Raw genomic sequence first — 22470 nt, forward strand, 5'->3', positions numbered from 1 at the left:
AGGAATCAGACTCCACGGTGTGTTCATGGTGCTGCTGCCCTGTGCCTCTCCGAGGTTTGCTTCCCTCCTGAGAGACGATAAGATTCATGCTGGTCTTTTCCTCACCTAGCCAAGGGTTGTTGTAAGCCACTTTGAGTCTAAAGATCTTGAAAGATCCTTCCCCAAGAACTGGGATTGTGGAAAAAAGCTGAGAACCAAGAGTGTATCTACCAACCAGAATATGGGATGAGGAGGAATTACTAATATTAGTTGAATAACAATTACTGTTTTCTAGTCATATGATTTAAGGAGAGAGCTGCAAATTCTGCTAAAATGTGTCCTTTCTTTTTCATGTATCCATGTATAGTGCATGTGTGTGTCCATGTGTGCGTGCGCGCGAGCGTGTGTGTGTGTGTGTGTGTGTGTGTGTGTGTGTGTGTGTGTGTGTGTGTTGTAGAATACTATTTTAATTTGGTAAAGATGTGTTACATTTGTTTATGCTGTGGAATATTACTTTAATTGTGTAAAGGTGTGTTACTTTTAATTATGTAAAAATATATTTGTTTCACCTTGCCTACTACCTAAGGCACCTGATTGGTCTAATAAAGAGCTGAATAGCCAATAGCTAGGTAGAGAAAGGATAGGCAGGGCTGGCAGGAAGAGAGAATAAATAGGAGGAGACATGTAGGCTCCAGAGGAAGGAAGAAGGAGAGAAGGAGAGAAGGAGAGAAGGAGAGGAGAAGAGGAGAAGAGGAGAAGAGAATGAGATACATGTCTGGGGCCAGAAGCCGGGGAGCTGCCAGCCAGCAGACACTAGAAGCAGTGAAAGTAAGCTATACAGAAAGTTTGGGCCGGGTGGTGGTGGCACACACCTTAAATCCCAACACTCAGGAGGCAGAAGCAGGTGAATCTCTGTGAGTTCAAGGTCAGCCTGGTTTACAAAGTGAGTTGCAGGACAGGCAGTCTCCAAAACTACACAGAGAGAAACCCTGTCTCAAAAAACAAACAAACAAAAAAGATATACAGAAAGAAAGTAAAAAGCCCCCGAGGCAAAAGGTAAATAAAGAGAAACAGATTAATTTAGAAGAGCTTGTCAGAAAAGAGCCAAGCTAAGGCTGAGCATTCAAAACTAATAATGAGTCTCTGTGTCACGATTTGGGAGCTGCTTGGTGGCCCAAAAGAAAAAGCCTGGTACATGGGTGTGACGTGTGACGTCTATGTGTGTCTGCAAGGCAGAGGTTGGCATCAGGTGTTTCCTTGATCACTTCCTGCCTAATGTTTTGAGACAGGGGCACTCACTAATCCTGCAGCTCACTGATTCAGTTAGGCCAGCTGGCCAGTGAGTTCCAGGGCTCCATCTGAGCACTTACCCAGGGTTACAGGTATGTAACACCAGAGCCCAGTTTTCCCTTGATATTGGGATCAGAACTCAGGCCCTCAAGGTCACACATGCCATTTACCAACTGAACCCAGCCCATGCTCTCTTTTCTGTCGTATATTTAATATGTCAGATGAAAGTTATAAATAGGATTTTTTTGGGGGGTGGGGTTCATTTCTCAGGACAAACCTCTGGATTTTTTGTCATCTTTCCTACTGAAGAAATCTAGAAAAAGGAGTGAGGAATCTGAAGGAAATGATATTCTGATAGAATGTGATGTAAAAGTAACACCGGGTCCACCTGCAAAGGTAAAAGTTGCTGTTGCTTTTTTTTTTTTTTTTCCATGCCACGGCACTTCTCTGTAAAGCAAGGCTCCTGTGGGTAAGAGATTCTCCTGAAGGATGATGGTTTTCCTGGAAAGCTGCCAGTTGTTTCAGGAAGATCACTGTCACAGACTATTGTTAAATAGGGTGTTTCATGGTACTTAATGTGAGTGGCCTGTAAGCCACTTCAGAGAACAGCTCCTTCGCTAACTTGCGAGCTGTGTTTTGCTGTAGGAGAGCTGTAAATTTACATTCTGCTTCACCACTCACTCAGCTGAGTCCTCTCTGAGGTAACTTGAAAGAAAAAAAATTGCAGACTAAGATCCTTTGTGTTGCATATGAAACTAAGACAGGGCGCGCTCACCTTTAATCCCAGCACTTGGGAGGCAGAAGAAGGTGGATCTCTGTGAGTTCGAGGCCAATCTGGTCTATGTATCAAGTTCCAGGCCAGCAAGGGGTATATGATGAGATTCCATCAAAACAAACAAACAAGAGAATTTCTTTTTTTCTTCTTCCTCCTCTTCTCCCTCCTCTTTGCTTTTCTGAGATAAGGTCTCCTGTATCCCAGGCTGACTTTGAACTCACCATGGAGCTGAGGAAGACCTTGAACTCCTGCTCTTCCTGCCCCTTACTTCTTGGCTTCTGGGACCACAGGTGTGTGGCCACTGTGCTAGGCTTTTGAAGAGCTGAGATCTTCAAGCCCTGGGTTTCATAAATGATAGAAGACAGGCTACAGAAGACTTCCTTTTTCAGTTGAGGTTTAAATTTATAAAAGAAAAAAGGTTGAAGCTAATCCTTCAAAAGAGAATAATTTTGCCAGTGTTTGATTTGGCCCCCCACACTCTTGGCTACACGAAATCAGAATTCATTGTCATTCACAGAACTGATTTATTACATGGAGAAAAAGTGGCATTACAGAACCTCTCATACTCAGGGAAAAGATATTTGAGGGCTTAGGACACTGTCACCAACGCAAAGTCCCCATCTAGACTGTTCGTAGGTATAGACTTCTGAGTTGCCCCAGCAGGTGCATGACCTGCTGCCCTATTCACACGATGTTCTGAAATTCATTAGTGTATCCCTAGAGCACAGCACAGGGCAGGGCCCGGGAGACCTGTTGGATATTTCCCTTTGCTGTGTACCCTGCTAGACCACCCAGAAAGGGGCTATCTCCACACACTAGGGCTTAGTTTTAAAACTATAGATATTTGTTTAGAAGAGCTCATAAGCTCACAGTTATAAGAATGGAAATAATGATATCTCTCAGAAGGAAGTCCTGAAGGGGCTTGTGCAATAATGGTTTGTCTATCAAATCCAGATCTCTTCTGTCTCCGTCTGCCTGTGTGCCTGTCTGATATTATCCGTCCATCCGCCCATCCACCCATCTTAATCATTACACTGAATCTGAAATGTCCCCACAGGTTCTCGTTTCAAGTGTTTAGTGCCAGCGTGTGGTACCATTTAGAAGTCTTCGGGAGCCTGCCTGGTGGACGTTGGTTACTAGTGTCTGCCTTAGAAGGTTCTGGTCCATGTCATGTGGATAAGTTATCACCCCCTGCTCGAGTGGCCATTGTAGGAGATGAGCCACCCTGCCTTTTCCACCACAGTGGACTGAGATCCTCTGAAACTGTGAGCCACAGTAAATCCCTTCTCCATTAAGTCGCTTCTGTTGGGTGGCCTGTCACAGTGACAGGACCATAAACCAATGCAGTCACTAGTCTGTCTCCTCTGCCGCCTCATCTTGCTGTCCAAGCAGTCCTTACTCGGGGCTGCTGTGTGCCTGCATGGCTTTCTGTAGTATTTACACTAACTGTGCAAACATGGAGATGAGTGGCAATAATAAATGTCCCCGGATTCCTTCAAGGGTGTGCCCCCCCCATGACCCAATGTCCCCACGGTACTACAGGGCAGTGACTACACTTCCAACGCATGGTCTTTGAGGGACATCTGAGAACTAAGCAATAGTGGCTGGTTTTCCACTTTAGAGCACCTACCTCATCTGAGCGGGGGGCAGTGTAATTCTGCAGGGTTTCAGCTGTCCTAATTTATAGAGAGTGTGAGTGTAATTCTCGCTTTACGTCAGCAGCTTCTTTCTCTTGTAGGGCCGCTGGTGAAAGAACGAACATGAGAATAGCAGGGTTATAAGGAGAATGAGTTGGCGAGGGAGGGAGCCCATGTGCTGGAGGGAGTTTAGTAGAGGAGGAGGTGAGAAAAACTAGGATGCTAGCCTGGGCTTTAAAATGTGTAACAGGCACTTGTGATACTGCAGGAGCCTGGAAGCTAGCATGGGCTTTGATATGCTCACAGGCACCACAGATAGCCGTTTGTCCCTTCTGATAGAGGCAACTGGAAATGACTCCTTTTCATAGATGGGAACCAGCTTCACAAGTTCCCCAGGAAGGCTGGCTTTGATCTAACTGCCAGAAATCCTCCTATAGTTCAGGTTGGGTCCATTTCTGGACTGCTTTTTGGAGTCTGGGGAATTGGAGTTGCCCTTGGACCTGTCAGCTGCTATATGAAACCACACAGTAACAGAATATACTCATTTTCTCCTGGTAAAGTAAACCGAGTCTTGGTTGAAAACTGATGTTTATAGCCAGGCCTGATGGTGCATGCCTGTAATCCTGGTATTTAGGAGGTGCTAGGAGGGTCAAGAGTTCAAGGTCAGCCCTCGCTAGAGAGCAAATCTAAGGAGGTCTAGGATACTGGGGACTCTGTCTCAAGGAAACAAGACAAGCAAATCCTCAAACAAGGTGATGTTTGTCCTCCGACCTCTTCCAGGGACAGCAGGGGATCTCCACTAAGAGTTTTAGCTTTGAGTAGTGAGAGCAGCAGTCTTCTAACAGGAACATAGGGCTATTGTTCTGTTGCTAGAGGGGCCCCTGGGATGCTGCTCAGGTAACCAGGGGACTTTTTAATTCTGATGCACTAATTTATAGACGGGCTGCAAGGTATGATAAAGAGAGAAAAAGTCATATTTAAATGTGAAAACACAAATCTTGGAAGAGTATGTGAATTGTTTTATGACACTTTATCATGAGTTGGAAAAAGGGTGAATTTTATAAAGTGTTAGAGCCTCTTCTTTCTAGCATCTTCAAAGTGAGATAAGCCACTTCCCAGCAGCTGTGAAGGGAAAAAGCAGCATCTAGGTCAGGAGCGTGGAGATGCTTTAAGCTTGAGAGGAGCCCTAAAGGGCAGGACCCCCACCCTACCTTTCAGGGAAAAAGCTAGAATTTAGTTTTTAGGTATAGTAGCTCAAAGGAAGCTAAAGGCTGTTTATATTTTTAAATTTTGTGTGTGCACATGTTCATATGTACATGTGTGGAGACCAGAGTGGTATCTTCTATCCATCTTTCCATCATCACCATCCACCCACCCATCCACCCACCTACCCACCCATCCATCCATCCATCCATCCATCCATCCATCCATCCATCCATCCATCGAGGCAGGGACTCTTCACTGAGCCTGGAGCTTGCTGTTCTAGAACGATTAGCTGACCAGCAAACCCCAGCGACCCTCTTCCTTCTTCCTCCTAAGGCTGGGATCACATATGTACATGTGGGCACTTTTACCCACTGAACCAGCTCCTAGCCCCGAAGTCAGTGGTTCTCAACCTTCCCAATGCTTTGACCCTTTCACCGCAGCTCCTCATGCTGTGGTGACTCCCAACCATGAAATTATTTCATTGCTACTTCATAACTAATTTTGCTATTATGAAACATGAGGTAAATATCTGGCATGCAGGATATCTGATGTGATACCCCAAAGGAGTTGAGAACCACTGCCCTAAAGGCTGTTATTAAAAACATACATCTTAGTTTAAGAGAGGTACCACATTTGTCAAGTGCTTAATTCAGTGGGCCTAGGGACCCTGTGATCAGAACTGAAGGCAGATGGTTTCCCAAGGCTCGTGTGGGCAGAGTACTGAATGGGCTTTCAGGGCCCTCAGGATCCACCTCCAAGTAACCAAGTTCCATTTCATCTTCAGGAAAGAAGTGCCGTAGAAGACAATTCTCAGGACACAAAGTCAAGTCCAAGCCAAAGCGACCTGAACATGGAGGTGCTGGTTAAGCTGGTAAGCCAACTATTACCAACTAGGATCTTACAGTGTTGCCACTGACAGGGAAGTCATTATTTACCATGGTTAGTTCTTTGTTTTCCTTGGAAACATCCCTTAAAGAGAGGAACAACCAACCGAGTACTTAATTGAACTGGAGGAAAAGACAGATTTTTCTTTTTCCCTGTAACTCTGCTATAGACTCAAAAGTTGATTCAAAAGATGGAGATGTGACATCTGGAAGAAAACCAATCTGTATATGACCCCAAGATTTTCCATGACTAAGGACATCATTTTTTTCGAGACAGGGTTTCTCTGTGTAGCTTTGCGCCTTTCCTGGAACTCGCTTTAGAGTCCAGGCTGGCCTCGAACTCACAGAGATCTGCCTGCCTCTGCCTTCCGAGTGGGACATCATTTAAAGAAAGGACACAGGGGTATGAAGATTTTCAGTTTTTAATTGGCCACCAACTTACAGGCTAACTGCAAAAGTTTACTCTTAATGTGTTTATCTAATTAGTCTTTATCAATAAAAACTTAGGAGTCAGATATGGGGTAAGAACCTGAATGATCAGAGAACCAGCGAAGAATTGACCAGTGATCTTCTCTCTCGTTCCTCTACCCAAAAAGGCTGGCATCCTCTCTAAGCCCTGCCCTACAACTTCCTGACTTTCTCTGTCCTCACTCCTCCAAAACCTCTATGGTTAATTTTGGTCAGCTAGTTGCTAGCTCCACCCTCTGATTCAAAGGACACTTTATTGTCAGAATGTGATCAAAATATCAGACAACAAACTCTAGTCAATATAGAGGAAGTGCTCTGCCCTGGGCTGCAGGACAGCCTTTACAGGGGGATGTCAGGCATGCAGAGGCTGTTCCAGCGGCCAAAGTGCACAGCATGCATGTTTTATTTTGGAATATTCAACATGGCTTCACATTTGTTTACATTTCTTTTTCCAGAGACTCCAAAGATGTTAGTATCCACAGTTTTACAGATGAACACCTGAGTTAGAAAACCTAAGTGACTTTACCTAGACTCTCAGACATGGTTTCTCACGCTCCCTACAGACCAGTTTCTAGAAATCAGCAGGGAAACCCATCACAAACAGATGGTAGCAACTGCTGTTGTTACCTTCTGTGCATTAGGGATTACACACCTGTACTACCATACCTGGCTAGGATTATTATTATTTTTTAATTGTTTTTGGCCATGCTAGGACTTGAATTCAGAGTCACCCTATACAAGTGCTCTACTGCTGGGTTGTACCCTCAGCTCTTGTTTTTTTGAGACCTGGTTTGCTGTGTGACCCAGGCTGGCCTTTAATTCACAATTCTCTTGCCTCATAAGACCTCCCAAATGCTGGGACTACAGGTATGTGTACCCATGTCTTGCCTAGGATTTTTTTTAAAAAGAAATTTAATTCTGCTTAGAGACAGAAGAATTGTATGGAAAAGCATTTGTCCTTGGAGGTTGGGATCTAGGATCAGAGCCTGATGGTTTAGGCTCAAATGTAGTTTGCCTAGCATGTACAGGACTGGTTCAATCCCCAGGGGGCCAGAAAAACAAGTCTTTTGTTTTCTAGTGATAAATGAAAAAAAATTTTTTTTTAAAAAAAAAGCTCTAAAAGACTTCTATGCTGTTCTGTTAACAGAGGGAGCATAAAATCACTTTCAGGCCAGGCAGTGGTGGCGCACGCTTTTAATCCCAGCACTCGGGAGGCAGAGGCCAGTCTGGGCTAGAGTGAGTTCCAGGACAGCCTCCAAAGCTACACAGAGAAACCCTGTCTCAAGGGAAAAAAAAAAAAATCACTTTCAGATCAGAAAGGTAGGAGCTGAATGAACGTTCCTGCCACTCCCAGAGGAAGGGTGATTTTGCAGGGGTATTCCCCACCCTATCTGATGTCAACAGAGACATCTTTGCTATGTGTGAGGGAAGAAATAAGCTTGTGCACACACAGCGGGCACTTCATGTACCGTTCCTTACACTATTGCAGTGGATGAGAGAGAAGAGCTGAAGACACTCAAGAGTGGATAGCCTACCTCTGTCTGTCTGTCTGAGCTCACTAAGCTGCTGCGTGGTTTTGAGATCTACACCATTGCCACGTTCCCTTAAGATGACCCTTCTTTTGGGTCTTGCCTTTTCCTCCTCTTCCGATATCTTGCTATGGGCCCTTGCGGAGGGCCTCGTCATTATATTTCTCCTGAATTCCTGGCGTTTTCTACAGGAGAGAAAGCTAAAGATGAACTCAGTAGAGAAACGAACCCACGTTGTGAGGGAGCTTGTACAGAGCGAGAGACGGTATGTGCAGATGCTGGGAATCGTGAGGGACGTGTATGCCAGGCCCCTGAGGGCAGCGCTCTCCTCAAACAGAGCTATTCTGAGTGCTGCCAACATACACATCATTTTCTCTGATATTCTGCGCATCCTAGAACTCAACAGGTAAACCCGAAAGATGGATTCTTTAAAATGTGGGAAGAGCACATCTTGTCTCAGACGTCCCGCCGTGGCTCAGCCATTCTCTATCTTCTTGGGGATCCCCTTACCTGGAAGAGCAGAGAGTCCGTCTCCTTTGCATGTTACTTGACAGCTACCACTAGCAGTGATGGCTTCCAGTTCGACCCCTACCCCAGGTCACAAGTGCAGGAAAAAGAATTCAATGCCGAGGCATTCTGTAATCAACAGACTGCTCACACAAAAGTCCATGGGAAAGAGTCAACAATGTCTAACTAAAAAACAGGACAGGAATACAAGGATTCGATGGGAATAGGGGACTTTTCCATTGTGGGGTTCCTATATGTATCAAGAGAGAGAAGAACAGTGGTTTCTACCTGAAGTAGGGTTAAGTGAGTCAAGTGCTGGGCTTAGTCAATGTCTACAGATCTGGAGAGAGCGTTCCTCACCTCTCTGGGCCCACCACCTACCCAGTTACAAGGCTGATGAGACCTCTTTCTGTTTTCATGGCCTGGAATGGCTGAGAAGGGTCACCTTGGATCTGTAGAGTATGTGGGCTATATGCAAGTTATGGCTGTATGCAAATTAAAGGTTAAAGGCCAAGGCCTTGAAGTTTTTGAAGGCTCCATTCTCCTCAGAGGACTGTGAGAGTGTCCACAGCTGTGGCTCTCTGAGGGTGGGACATTTAGAAGTGGTTCTATTGTGGGAAGCTGGATTCTGACAAAAAATTAATGTAAAACAGGGGATCCTGGACAGCCAACCTCCTCCCTTATTGCCCAGCTCTCCCATCCTGTCAAATTCAGACTTCTCTGTGGTAAAGCACTCAGTTGGTCAAAATCAAGCCCTACTACAGTAGGCAGAAAAGCCTATACCAATGAGTTCATTGCTTATGTTTGGAGGCTCTCACAGGATCCTATCTCTAGATACAATCTTCTCATATTGTAGAGAATTTCTAGATAATCTACGAGACAGACTACAGGAATGGAGCCCAGCCCACTGTGTGGGAGAAATATTCATGAAGTTTGGAAGGCAGTTGAACACATATACCAATTTCTTCAACAACTATCCAGTTGTTCTGAAAACCATCGAGAAGGTAAGTGGTTGTCACCTCCATGCTAACACTGTACAACTCAAAAGACTGAGGTAAATGGGGAGGAGTCCTCCTCAGCTGCTCTCTCTCAGGTCTCCTCCCATACGCTTGGAGCTTTTTGAGAACAGGGACCTTGACATAGAGGCCAACACAGTGGTGGGCACACAGCAGTGCTCAGTCACTGACAGTTGACCTGTAGCAATCCTCATAATACACTGCCAAATTTTCATGCATGCCAGCCACTTAGTGGCTCAGTGACAGGACATTGAACAAGTTGGAGCAAGATTGTGAGCTCTGAATACTCTGCTGCTGCAAAGTCAGGGAAAAGGGCACACAAGGTTGGCTCAATGGATACCTTGAGCATGACTTTTGACCTTGAGGTCAAGAATTGGAGCAATGAGTGTCATTAGAAACAAACTGGTGGCAAAACTTATATAGCCATGGCCAATACTGATACCTACTTCCTTAGCATGAGGAGTGCATACAGCTGCTCAATACATTTAGCTGTGGTAGCTATTATTATTCTAACACCATCAAATCTTTTTAAGTCCTTTAATTGTTTGCAGTTATAAATGGCCTTATTTCTGCACTATTTTGGGGGCTTGAAATGAGCAAATCTTAGACTCAGACATTAGAAATATTGACATCTTTTAGACGTGTACACACTGAATGGAAGGACATAGTTTCACGGGTACACTTGTAGTGATGAGTGCATTTGACATGGACATTAAGTATAGTGGAATACTTTTGTAGTATTCCTCTGGAAAACATGACTGACAGCAGCATTAAAGGTGACTATCAGTGATTACAGAGATTAAGTAGGATTTATTGCATGGCAGACCCTTTATGGGTGAGATTCCATTCATTTTACAGATGAGAAAGTCAGGTAACTTGACAAGGTCACCTATTCAATTTATTCTAGTTATAGTCCAATCCTATCTTAATTATAAATCTCCATTTCTCTCTACTGATTAAATTAATGGATGGGGTAGATCTGTGGCATAGTTAAAATACTGGAGTTAATGTATTAGAACACAGAAATAGTACTATTGATATTTAGATTAGATGGAGATGCTCCCTTTGGTGTTCCGGAGATCATCACTTGCTGGTGGAACACAAGGCTTTATAACTATCTGACAGAGCAAAGATTTGACAATGTAATTCTCACCTTTTAGTGCAGAGAAATGACCCCAGCATTCCGAGCTTTCTTGAAGAGGCATGATAAGACCATTGTTACCAGAATGCTGAGGTGAGTTTCCAGGGAGAGCACAGCTGGGCACTCAAGGGCAGACTCTCCATGATCAAAAGTACTAACTAGGGCACCCTACCCTCTGCCCTGTACAGCCTGCCAGAGCTGCTTCTGTGTCCATCCCGGAGATTTGGAGAATATATTCACCTTCTCTATGCTCTGAGACTCCATACTCCCGCAGGACATACAGACCGTGGGGACCTGACCACTGCAATTGATCAAATCAAGAAATATGAAGACTACATAGAGCAGGTGGGTTGCTGATATTCATGTGTACCCTTCAGAATGTTTCTGTGCTCTTGTGGTGGTCTCACTTGAAGACCCTGGATATCTTCTTTTCCCCTTTTAAAGACAATGTTTTTAGAAAACTGTACAGTCACAATGCTCCCTGCACACAGGGTCTAATGTGTCCTGGATTAGGTTGAACTTGATATGTAGCTAAGGATCACACTGAACTTCTGATCCTCCTGTCTCCCTCATTTCTGGAGCACTGGGATTACAGACATTCCCCAATAATCCTAGGAATTGTACTGCTTGGACTCAAACCCAGGGCTTTGTGCACACTAGGCAAGCACTCTGTTGTAGCTGAAGCTATCCTGTTCCTGCCCAGCTCCCATGGCCCTCAGACCCAAGTAAACACACAGAGACTTATATTATTTACAAACTGTATGGCCCAAGGACTCAGGCTGCTTGCTAGCTGTTCTTATATCTTAAATTAACCCATTTCTATTAATCTATAACTTGCTACATGGCTGATGGCTTACCGGTACTTTACACCCTGCTCCTCATGGCGGCAGCTGGCAGCATCTCTCTGCCTCTGCCCTCCTGTTCCCAGAATTCTCCTCTCTTTGTCCCGCCTATACTTCCTGCCTGGCTACTGGCCAATCAGAGTTTTATTTATCAATCAATCCATCATCCACAGTACTCTGTCACCTGAGTCACAGCCCCAGCACCACCTCTTCTAGTGTGAAAGTATATAAAATTTGGATTTGTATAGATAAGAAAAAAGCCACCAGGCAGTAGTAGTGCAGGCCTTTAATCCCAGCACTAGGGAGACAGAGCCAGGCGGATCTCTGTGAGTTCGAGGCCAGCCTGGACTGCAGAGTGAGTTCCAGGAAAGGCGCAAAGCTACACAGAGAAACCTTGTCTCGAAAAACAAAAAACAAAAAAAAGGAAAAAGCCAAAATGTAAAATGTTTTGCTTCCTTTTTTTTTTTTTTTTTTTTTTTTTTTTTTTGAGACAAGGTTTCTCTCTGTATAGTTTTGGTGCCTTAGTGACTCAGTAACTAAAGCACTCATTATTCCCTATATGCTGTGTAAGCATATCATACCCAGAAATGATTTTTTCTGTTATTAAAACACTGGGTCCAGAAAATTGGTATTTTTATAAAGTATCAAGCTCTTTACCAGGTGTCACAAAATATTAATAAAAATGTCATGTCCTTTGTTTACCTAATATAACCTTGTGTTCTAGATAAAGGAAAACATCAACATGAAAGAACAGCTGTCCGACGTACAGATGATCATCTCGGGGTGCCCTGTATGTACACTGATGTTTTTGCTGCATCTCACACTCATGAGTATAACCTTGTCACTGGCAAGAGACATACAGATCCTGCGGTGGCTAAGTTTTGTTTACTGCCAAGCGCTGAAGGCTTCCATGTAACTAACATATCCCTGTTATCTGCGTTAGAAAATTCACATGTGCATTGGGCCCTATCCATGGTTGGGATCTTCCAAGGTTGTAAGTAGCTCCTTGTTCGGTGGTGGTGCTCTGATCATGACTCCCTGTGAGCCGAGCACAGCACTGTCATGTGTTCTATGCCATCTCTGTCTGAATGATCAAGTCCTTGGTGCAAGGTTCAGGGCACTGAAGACGTCCACACACTGAAACCCCTGTTAGCCATCTATCTCTCTGTAAACCTGCCTGTCGGCCTTCATCTTCTGACTCCCCTACAACCCAAGGAGCCCACCATACACACCTTTCCATTCTTTAATAATGTACCCTCTTGCCATTGCTTTTTGGTTTTTGTTTTGTTTTTGTTTTTTGAGACAGGGTTTCTCTGTGTTGCTTTGGTGCCTGTCTTAGATCTCACTCTGTAGACCAGGCTGGCCTTGAACCCACAGAGATCCACCTGGCTCTGCCTCCTGTGTGCTGGGATTAAAGATGTGCACCACTACCACCTGGCGCCATTGTTCTTTGAAGATATGCTTTCTTCTCTGAAACTGTCTTCCTTTCCTACTTCACCGGATAAGTGCTATTAGCCCTTTATAAATTAGTTCAAGAGCTGTGGAGATGCCTCAGTGGGTAAGAGCTCTTGCTCCGAAGGCATGAGGACTTGAGTTCAAGTCTCCAGAGCTTACATAAAAGGCCAGACAGACTATAGGCAGACAGATACCTTTAACTCTAGTATTGAGGGAGGAGACAGAATTGCTGGGGCTAGCTGGCTGCCAGCTCAGCTCCAGGTTTCCTGAGATACCTTGTCTGAAGGGAAGACAAGAGAGCAATAGAGCAGGACAACCGCTGTCCTTCTGCCCTTTGTGTGTGCTTGCATACCACACACACAAAACAAGATCAATCATGATCTTATCTAAGTCTCTTTGGTCTCTAGCTGGGAGCTTTCTCCTTGGTGTTCCATATCTCTACAGACAGCCCTATCTATCATATGGCCCTGTACTCATCTATTCATAGACTGGGCGCACTACCATGTGTGAGTTTTGACTTGTTTTCTGGTGTCTAACGTAAAGCAGGAGCTTGGAATAGATGATGAATGAAAGTATTAATTAACTGGAGGTACTTTTACTTGGTCAAATTGGAGAAGCAGGAGTAGTTTTGTCCTAATTTCTTTCTTTATGTCTTGGTATAGAAAGAGCAGTGTGATTAATTGGACTGCAAATGTATGATTCTTAGAACTCACAGAACATCATCTTGGGGTTTCTGCGCACACTGAGAAGGCATCCCCATGGCCAGAGCAATGCATAGGCCTACGTCTTGATGTTACTAATTCATTTGCCCCCTTTTCTCGACAGTTCCTTTTATCCCCTCCCTAACTTTGTTTCTTGATACTAGGAAAAGTGTCAAAGAAAGTATCTCGATAGCTTTAAAGAACTGACAGTCTCAAATAGTTTTCATTGTCACTTTGGTTTGCTAAAGGAAGCTTGTATTATAAAGTAGGACAAGACAGGTTCTTCTACAACTGCACTAAGTTCTAGTCAACTTTTGCCTGCTCTAGGATGTACAACAGTTCTGCACTAATGGGATTTCAAATAATCGTATATCCTACTTTTTATTTTATAGACCCTATCAGGAGTAAACAGATACCTGATTAGGATCCAAGATGTAGTTCAACTTCATTGCTGTAGTGAGACAATGGACTTCTCTTTAAGGTGAGCAGCAGTTGGCTGAGGCTGTGAACACCTTGAAAGCAGAAATTCTTGCTCATTGCTCACCCCTGACATTCAGTACAATGCTTGACCTTGTGTGCAGTCAAGAAAACCTTTGTATTGAATCAAAGTCACATGCACATGCCTACAGGTGATGTACGACACTTTATCATTTTGTTTGCATTCCAGATGGTAGAATGAGAAAACAGTGTCTGCCAAGACTATAATTTCCATAGTAGACCTTCTAAAGGTTGGTCAGTTTCTTTTTTTCTTTTTCTTTTTCTTTTTCTTTTCTTTTTTTTTTTTTTTTGAGACAGGGTTTCTCTGTGTAGCTTTGCTCCTTTTTCCTGGAACTCACTTGGTAGCCCAGGCTGGCCTGGAACTCGCTGGGATTAAAGGCGTGTGCCACCACTGCCTGGCTTTTGGTCAGTTTCCTAATGAGATCAGAGCCAAGTATTGTGGGAGCTCACACCAATATTCTGCTAAAAAACAAGAGGATCATTTCATTATCCTTAGATAGCTGTTCAAGTTAACACTGAAAATGACTTTACCATATTTACTTTTTATAATGCTCAGAGATGTGTAGGGACAGATGGAAAGATGCCAAAGGCCATAAATTAGTCTTCCTGTTGCTCTTTTAGAACAAGAATGGACACATTTTTCTATGAAGGTCCTAAGAATAAATATTTAGAATTTGTTGGCCAAATGAGCTCTATGGCAATGACCTCTTCTGTTGTAGCAGAGACAGCTGCACAGTTGTGCTCTATTCACAAACAGTACCATTATATAAATGAACAGCTGTGGCTATGTGCCAATAAAACTTTATTTACCAAACAGGTGATAGACTACATAGTTTCCTGATTCCCACCTTAGGAAATGGTCAATGTTTTCAGTCTTGAGGGCAGAGGCAAATTACTCAGCACATAATCTTATTACAGTGATTATGTCAGCAAAGGTGCCAGGGCAGTTGGGTAGATGGGTCACTCCTTTCACCTCCATCCTCATCTGGATCATCTCGAATGAAAATCGAAGGCCATGAGAAGACTGAGTTCAATCCCCAGAACTGACCTCTGCAGTTTTCCTCCGATCTCCCGACATGCTCTGTGGCACATCCTTCTCCCCACACAAGGAAACCAATGTAAACAGAGAAAGATCAAATCACAACAGTGTCTTTTGCCTCACTGACTGAGTGAGCATTCTTGTTTTTTTGTTGCACTGTTGGTTGGTAGCAATGGTTAAGAGCTGCAGTAGTGGGAAGAAGCTGCCTTCTGACACAAGTCAAAAGGAGCTGGCATGGCGGGGACATGTTAGCTGATCCAGGCTGGGTCACTCTATGTATTGCTTCTTGAACAGCCTTCATGTCTTCTCGTAACTACTGGCAATATGTTCCCTTAATTTTGGTTTGAGAAAATGTCCATTATGTTTGAAGAAAAATTTTGCTGGCTATGAAATTTTCGGTTGCTGGCAATTTCTTTCTTTCAGAATTTCACACCATTCTTTTTGCTTGGTTGGTTTCGAAGAGAATCCCACAGCTGTTCTTATCCTTATTTATCTAGATTTTTGTTGTTCTTTGTAGTCAAGTTTGTCCTTGAGTTTCTGATGGAGTGGTGCCTTATGCCTAAGTGTAGAGATTTAGTCTGTTTTTGGAGCTTTCTGGGACTGTGGTTTGCATGCAACTCTGTGGGGATATACACATGTCAGTTTGGGTGTACAGAGGTCAGATAAGAGTGTTGGATGCCCTGGAGCTGGAATCATAGGCAGTGATGAGCCATGATGTGGGTACTGGAAAGTGAACTCATGTCCTCTGGAAGAACAGCAGACAACCACTGAGACATCTCTCCATCCTCTAAGCAAACTAACTTGGAGGATTTCTCCTGTTCTTTTCTCTCTTATCTGGTATTCCCATGACATGTATGTTTTGTTTTGTTTTTTGACTGGCCTTACATTTAAATATTCTCTTCTCTCCAACCTCAGTCTGTTCCTGTTTCTCAGTTTAAGACTTTTCTCCTCAACACATCTTCCAGCTTACCACTCCTAACTCAGCTGCAGTCTCCCCATACACCCACCAATGGGGTTCTTTGTTACAATTTATTTTTGCCATTTCCTTTGACTTTATAAGTTTCTATTATTCTATTACTTAGTTTTCTTCTGTTTTGTCCATTTTTTCCCTTTTAGATTTCTAACATATTAACCATGGTTAAATTCCTAACTTGAATGCTTCAAAATCTCTGCCATATCCAACTGTGGTTCTGATGCTTGCTTGCCCTCTCTCTTCTCTCGGCCTTTTGCCTCTCAGCACTCAACACTCACTGAAAGCTAGAAAAATATGAACAAAAACAGACCTTTTTGGTGTGAGGTTTCATGCCCCCTACTTAGGCTAGGCTTATTGTTGTTACAGTGAAAGGCTGCCATTTCCCCTCATGGCCTTGTTTTGTCCAGGCCCAGACTTAGAGCCTCCTAAAAATAAAAGATATTCTGAGGGTTCTGCCTGCATGCATGCATGTGGACCACGTATGTGCCTGGTGTCCATGGAAGTCAGAAGAGGGTGTCAGACCCTCTAGGAACTGGAGTTACAGGAGCTACATGTGGATGCTGGGAACCAAATCCTGGTCATCTTTAATAGTAAGTGTTCCTAACTACTGAACCATCTTTCCACCCCAAGACTCCTTCCACAGTGTCTGGGCCTTGTGTTTTGTCTACTGTAATTATACCGTTGTCCTACTGGTGCGGTAGAAAGATGTGAGAAGGGGGCATACTCTGTAGTTCTCTCGTCACTGTGGCCCAGGCTGGGCTCTAACCTGTGGATGTCCCCTGCCTTAGCTCTCCCAAGGACTGGGATTACAGGTGAACTCCACTCCTTGAAGTGATAGGAAGGCTGTGGGGATTGGAGTGAATAAGCAGCCCCTTTTCCCAGGCTGCTAAAAGAACCCCATGGGGGCAGGCTTTTGTTAAAGACCTTATTGAGAACTCTGGGGTCATATTCCCCTACCACCCTTGTCCCCCAGTCAAGAGTGTCTTCTCAGCTCAGTGACAGCCTGGTGGGCTCCTGGAGTGGGAGACAAGACCACTGTCTGAAATCCTGGCTCATTGTGTCAGTACTACAGGTGGAATTACTTGATTTGCTTGTTTAGAGGAACTTGGAGAGCTTGTGGTGACTTTGTCAAGGGACTTGTTAGAGCACCAAGGGGTGAATGCCCATCAGACACACGTAGAAAAAGTTCCTCCTCCACTGTCCTCGAGTGGCCACACTCCATGAGTGTGCAGCTCTTTCCTTTCTCTGAGCCTCACTGGTTACACAAGGGCTCTCGCTGCTCCTGTCACTCAGCCTTGTCCATTCTAAAGGGGAAAGCCCAACATTCAGTACTCAAGCAAGCATGTTTCAATGACATTTCTTCATAGCACACTGTAAGCTTCTTTCCTGTCATAAAGCCATTTTTTAAAAAAACATTTGTCTAAACTTAAATATAGAAAAAAAGAGAATTGTTCTTATCGGCTCTATGGCAAAACCTTTCCCCATGCCCTGGGAAACAACATGGTAGAATTCTTTACCTTTCCTATGTGTGGCCTTTTCTATGTGTGGTTGATCAATCACCCTTTCTGGCTTTGTCTCTCCTTTCTTCCTAGTTTTGCCCTATCATTTTGAGAGTACCTCATCAACTTGATCTAAAGCTTTCCCCACCTCAAAATATAAGTAAATGTGAAACAACTCATTCACAGCAGCATAAATCATAACCATAGAAAGGAGGAAATGTTTACATGCAAGAGCTGACTCTAGTGCTTGACCACTACGTTTCTATTTACCTGCATACTCAAGCATCTAAAATGAACCTAAAGTGTTCTCTACCTGAATTTCCTAACTCTGATCCAGTCTTTGGTCCAGCTCTTAGGCACAGATGTAACTAAAATGACTTAAATGTCCTATTTCTCAAAGCCTGGTTGGAATTGTGGAACCGGTGTCATTAGGTGCTTGCCAGAAATGCAGCCCCCATATGCATAGAAAGTCCAATATGACAAAATCCTGGTAACTCAGGTCAGCGTGTGTGTGTGTGTGTGTGTGTGTGTGTGTGTGTGTGTGTGTGTGTTATCAGTCATTACAAAGTGAATTATAATGAACTACATCATGTTTTGTACACAATATAGAACTCCTTCACAAACTGCTTCTCACTGCAAACCCTGACAGATATAACAGCTCATGTAAAGAATTTGATTATATGCAAAGAATCATCCAGCAACCTGGATAAAAAAAAGAGGGTCATAGATGAGGTCCGAAGCACACCAAAGTCTGCTCTTTGCCTACAGCTGACCATTTTTAGCAATGTCAATAAAAACAAAGAACAATTTACTTTTCATTTTTCATATGGGCAAAGCTATTGAACTACCTCTCTTTCAATTTCTCTCCAAATGGAGTAAGAAACTAATTTCTAACCAATAGTTAAATGGTTCTTCCCCAGGTTTCTACTGGATGCCCAATTTCTAATGGGTCTTCCAGGTTTCCAATGGATGCCTCCACTCACACCATTCCCTTATATTTCCCTACCCGATGTGTCAATCTTAGCTGAAACAAAGCAAAACTGTATGGTTTTCAGTCACCCAAATATTTCTAGCATACCACCAAACCTCACAAAAGTGCTGAAAAGTCATGACCGAATTCGTTTACTAAAGGAGGAAAGGAAGGAACAGTCAATGCTCATTTTATAAAAAAAAAAAATTGACCAGCCTGGTCTACAAAGTGAGATCCAGGAAAGGCGCAAAGCTACAAAGAGAAACCCTGTCTCGGAAAAAAAAAAAAAAAAAGAAAAGCAGCTGGATTCATTCCTTTACGTGTGCCTGCTCCACGTGTACCATGTGTGTGCTTGGTGCCTACAGAGGTCAGAAGGCAGCACTGGGTGTCTAGAACTGGAGTCACATGGCTGTGACCCACCATTTGGTTGCTGGGAATGGAACCCCAGTCCTCTGCAACAGCAACACATGCTCTTAACCATCTTTCCAGTCCTCACTGTTCATGTTTTGCACATTATGAAATACTTGTCTAATGGATGAGATCAAATAACTCTATAAGGTACCTTGGTGGCCTACATTATTAGTTTGAGAGGGGCAGGATTACTTTACCAAGGATTCCATGAATTACACAAAAGGTCTGTAGTGGGGTAAGGTCTTAATCATAGGTGTATCGATTTAAAGATGGTTAATTGTTCAGCAAGGTGCATACCCATGAAAATAGCACCTTTCTTCACTCTTAACAGGCTCTACGAAGAGACCCGAGACCTCAGCCTCTTCCTTTTCAATGATGCACTGCTTGTTACCAGCCGGGGCACAGCTCATACTCCATTTGAAAGGACTTCTAAAACAATCTACCAGTTCAGTGCATCAGTGGCCCTTCCCAGGATGCTCATAGAAGACATTCCAGACTCCAAATGTATGTATTTTCTTTCATGAGAAAAGCTATCTCATACCAAACTCATTAACTATAAAAATATCCAAGTAGGGGAAAGGCTGGAACAATTAGCTAGTTTGTTAACAATTACCAATACTAAGATTTCATTAACTTGCCTCTGAAGAATCAAAAGTTGGCAATACCAGACACGTACCTCAGACAACAGAAACAACTTTCAGCCACAGAGGTAGGCAAGGGACATATCATCCTGAGGGCTGCTGTGAAACTGTCTTACACTTTCTGAAGATGCTACAGGCCTGAGCCACATTTCAGGTGTTTGTCTGTCTGTCTACCTACCTACCATCTATCATCTGTCTGTCTGTCTGTCTGTCTGTCTGATAGATAGATAGATAGATAGATAGATAGATAGATAGATAGACAATCTATCAATCTATTACTATTAGTGGCAGTACTGGAGATAGAATCTAGAGTTTCATACATGCTAAGCAAGTACTCCCCTGAGCTACAGTCTCAGCCCTCTTTCATTTTTCCTATTCTGCTAGGAGTAAGTTGTTATTCCAGACCTGATTATTCTTTTCTTCCTTAAATTAGCATTTAGCTAGTTCTTCTCTAAAAGAGCTAGTGTTTACAAAGTGTGCTTAGTAACTAAACATTGGTTTGCTACTCCAATAGAAATAGCATGTCATTAAAGAACACTACTTAAATGAGTGGTGCTTATTTTTAATGTTGCATACTGTACCTCCTCTATTTCTCAAGCTTCACAGGATCGGTCTCTTTTCTGCATTTCTGTTAGGACAGGTAACTGGAAGGCAACATTTCTCACTGCAATACTTTCCCCGCGTGTAGACAGGCCCGCAACTTAAAGCAGGAACCAAGACCTTACTTACGCTTTTGACTCCCGAGTCTCGCTCCACCTTTAACCACTGAGTAGTGGGCACTTTTCTTCAGTCCCCTTGCACTGCAATCTGTAGCTGCGCTTACATAAGGGCACAGGCACGAAGACCGGTTCACTGTACCATTCATGCTAAGGCAATTCCAAGTCTAGCCTCTCCACAGCCACCAGGAAAGGTTTTACTGATTCCTGTTCTTTCTAGTTTCTTCTACTGAAACAAGGGGTTAAAGGGCTTCACGTTATCTATCATCTGGTCTTCAAAATAACTGACAAATAATGGTAAAGATGGGATTTTTAATGATGTTTCAATTTTGCTTAGAAGACAATCTTCTAAATTATATTTGTCCTCACTTTGAATTCTTGACTGTAGGCTAATTCTAGGATTAGCCAGTCAAGTTTTGAACTTAAAACATTTTTTTGCTGGGTGGTGGGGGCGCACGCCTTTAATCCCAGCACTCGGGAGGCAGAGCCAGGCGGATCTCTGAGTTCAAGGCCAGCCTGGTCTACAGAGTGAGTTCCAGGAAAGGCACAAAGCTACACAGAGAAACCCTGTCTCGAAACACAAAAACAAACAAAAAAATTTTGATTATTGCCTTTGAAAATGAAACATTGTGTAGCTCAAGTCCAGTATTGCTTAGCCACGAAGAAAACCTTGCCATATGTGAATGTGAGATCACTGATGAACACAGAGCACATTATGTTTAAGCCAAGTAAACTAAACTGGTAAAAAGAAAGATGTTCCTTAATCAGGCAAGAGTGAGTTATGTAACTGTAAATACAGTCAAAAAAAAAAAAATACAGTTAAGTGGTATACTTTCAACAGATGAAAAAAATTAACGTATCTCAAATGTTTTCACAGATGTTAAGAATGCATTCATTCTTCAAGGTCCAAAACGTGAATGGATCTGTGCTACTGAGGAGGCGGATGATAAATTCCTTTGGTTGTCTGTACTCCAAAGTGCAATCAGAAGCAGTATGAAGTAAGACTAGATTCAAAACAGACAAGAAGGTCCTTGGAAGTTCATATACCATGTTTTCTGCTTCAAAACATCTAATGAGAAACACAGAGGGATCAGTCATGGGTGCTGAGGAGATGGATGAGCTAGGACCATCTGTGAGGTTCCTTCCAACTTTTAAAATGTATGATGAAGCTATGTGGGGAGTATAAGAACAAGTCTATAATTTTGAACCACATCTTTTGGTAGCTACTGTTCAAAGGCATTATTTTAAACACTTTGACACAAAGAGCAATGAGAAAAAAAGTGTAGGTTTCTAAAGATGAGTAATGAAAAATCCGAATGAACGCTTCTTTCATGAGCATTCTAGAAAAATACTTGAATTTTGGGATTCACCAACTTTTTCATGAAGCAATTAATGACTTTAAGGATATATCTGAGAAATAGAAATAGCAGCTTTCTCAAGTACTTGTCAAACAATGTGAAAGTGCCTTTTTTAAAGGCACTAGAATATGCCATTTCAAAGTACTAAAAAGTTTGGTGAGTTTTGTTTGTTTTCTATAATTCTTACTTTTTGCTTTAAGACCAAATTCTTGGATCTTCCAAATAATCTTTAAAAAAAATTTAAACAATACTTTTAGAAATGCAGTGGTGGGAAAATGTAATTTTTAAGTAACAAAAATGAATGAATGGGACTGAGATACAGCTCATTGGTTAAGAGCACTGGCTGTTCTTCCAGAGGGCCCGGACTTTTAATTCATGGAACCTACACAGTAGATTACAACCTGTAACTCCAGTTTTAGGGAAACTGATACTCCCTTTGGCGTCCATGGGTACCAGGTATAGATGGAGTACACAGAGATACATGTAGGCAAAACACACACACACACCCATAAAAATTAGAATAATCTGTAAAAATGAATGGAAATTGTTGCACTTCAGACTCGGGGCCCAGAGATTCCTGAAATGGAATGGGCTGAAGACCCCTCCCTAAGGACTAACTGTCAAGGCACTTCCAACAGGAGGGAAGCAACCAACAGTCCTAGCTAGCTATGATGTCTATGAACTACAATGACCAGCATGGCATGATAGCCATAAGAGTGAAGTTGTGGCATGTATACCTGGGGGTACCAATAGCTCTATAATTGGACTTAAGACCATCTCAATAAGAAGGAAATCAGGCCTGGTACTGGAAACCTGGGCAACTATTCAGGGCTAGTGATGTCATGGCTCTCAGAGGTGAACCTACCACCACCACTTTACTAAAGCAGCTTAATTCCTAACTCATTCTAAATATCTGTCCTTATAGTCACAGGTTA

At 43.0% G+C, this 22470-nt stretch overlaps 1 protein-coding gene across 1 annotated transcript in view; it reads left to right on the forward strand.

Annotated features, from left to right (window-relative positions):
* Ect2l (epithelial cell transforming 2 like) overlaps positions 1-21734 on the forward strand; it is an 80299-nt gene extending 58565 nt beyond the window's left edge. Inside the window, exons 13-22 of the mRNA XM_036169036.1 lie at positions 1540-1665; positions 5672-5758; positions 7960-8174; positions 9132-9279; positions 10452-10525; positions 10621-10777; positions 11999-12064; positions 13823-13911; positions 19152-19324; positions 21055-21734. Coding sequence (XP_036024929.1) covers positions 1540-1665; positions 5672-5758; positions 7960-8174; positions 9132-9279; positions 10452-10525; positions 10621-10777; positions 11999-12064; positions 13823-13911; positions 19152-19324; positions 21055-21179 — 1260 coding nt within the window. The 3' untranslated portion in view covers positions 21180-21734. The remainder of the gene's footprint in view (positions 1-1539; positions 1666-5671; positions 5759-7959; positions 8175-9131; positions 9280-10451; positions 10526-10620; positions 10778-11998; positions 12065-13822; positions 13912-19151; positions 19325-21054) is intronic.
* Positions 21735-22470: the final 736 nt, after the last annotated feature.

This window comes from Onychomys torridus, chromosome 19, assembly GCF_903995425.1.
Source record: "Onychomys torridus chromosome 19, mOncTor1.1, whole genome shotgun sequence".
In the NCBI taxonomy this organism is placed as follows: domain Eukaryota; kingdom Metazoa; phylum Chordata; class Mammalia; order Rodentia; family Cricetidae; genus Onychomys; species Onychomys torridus.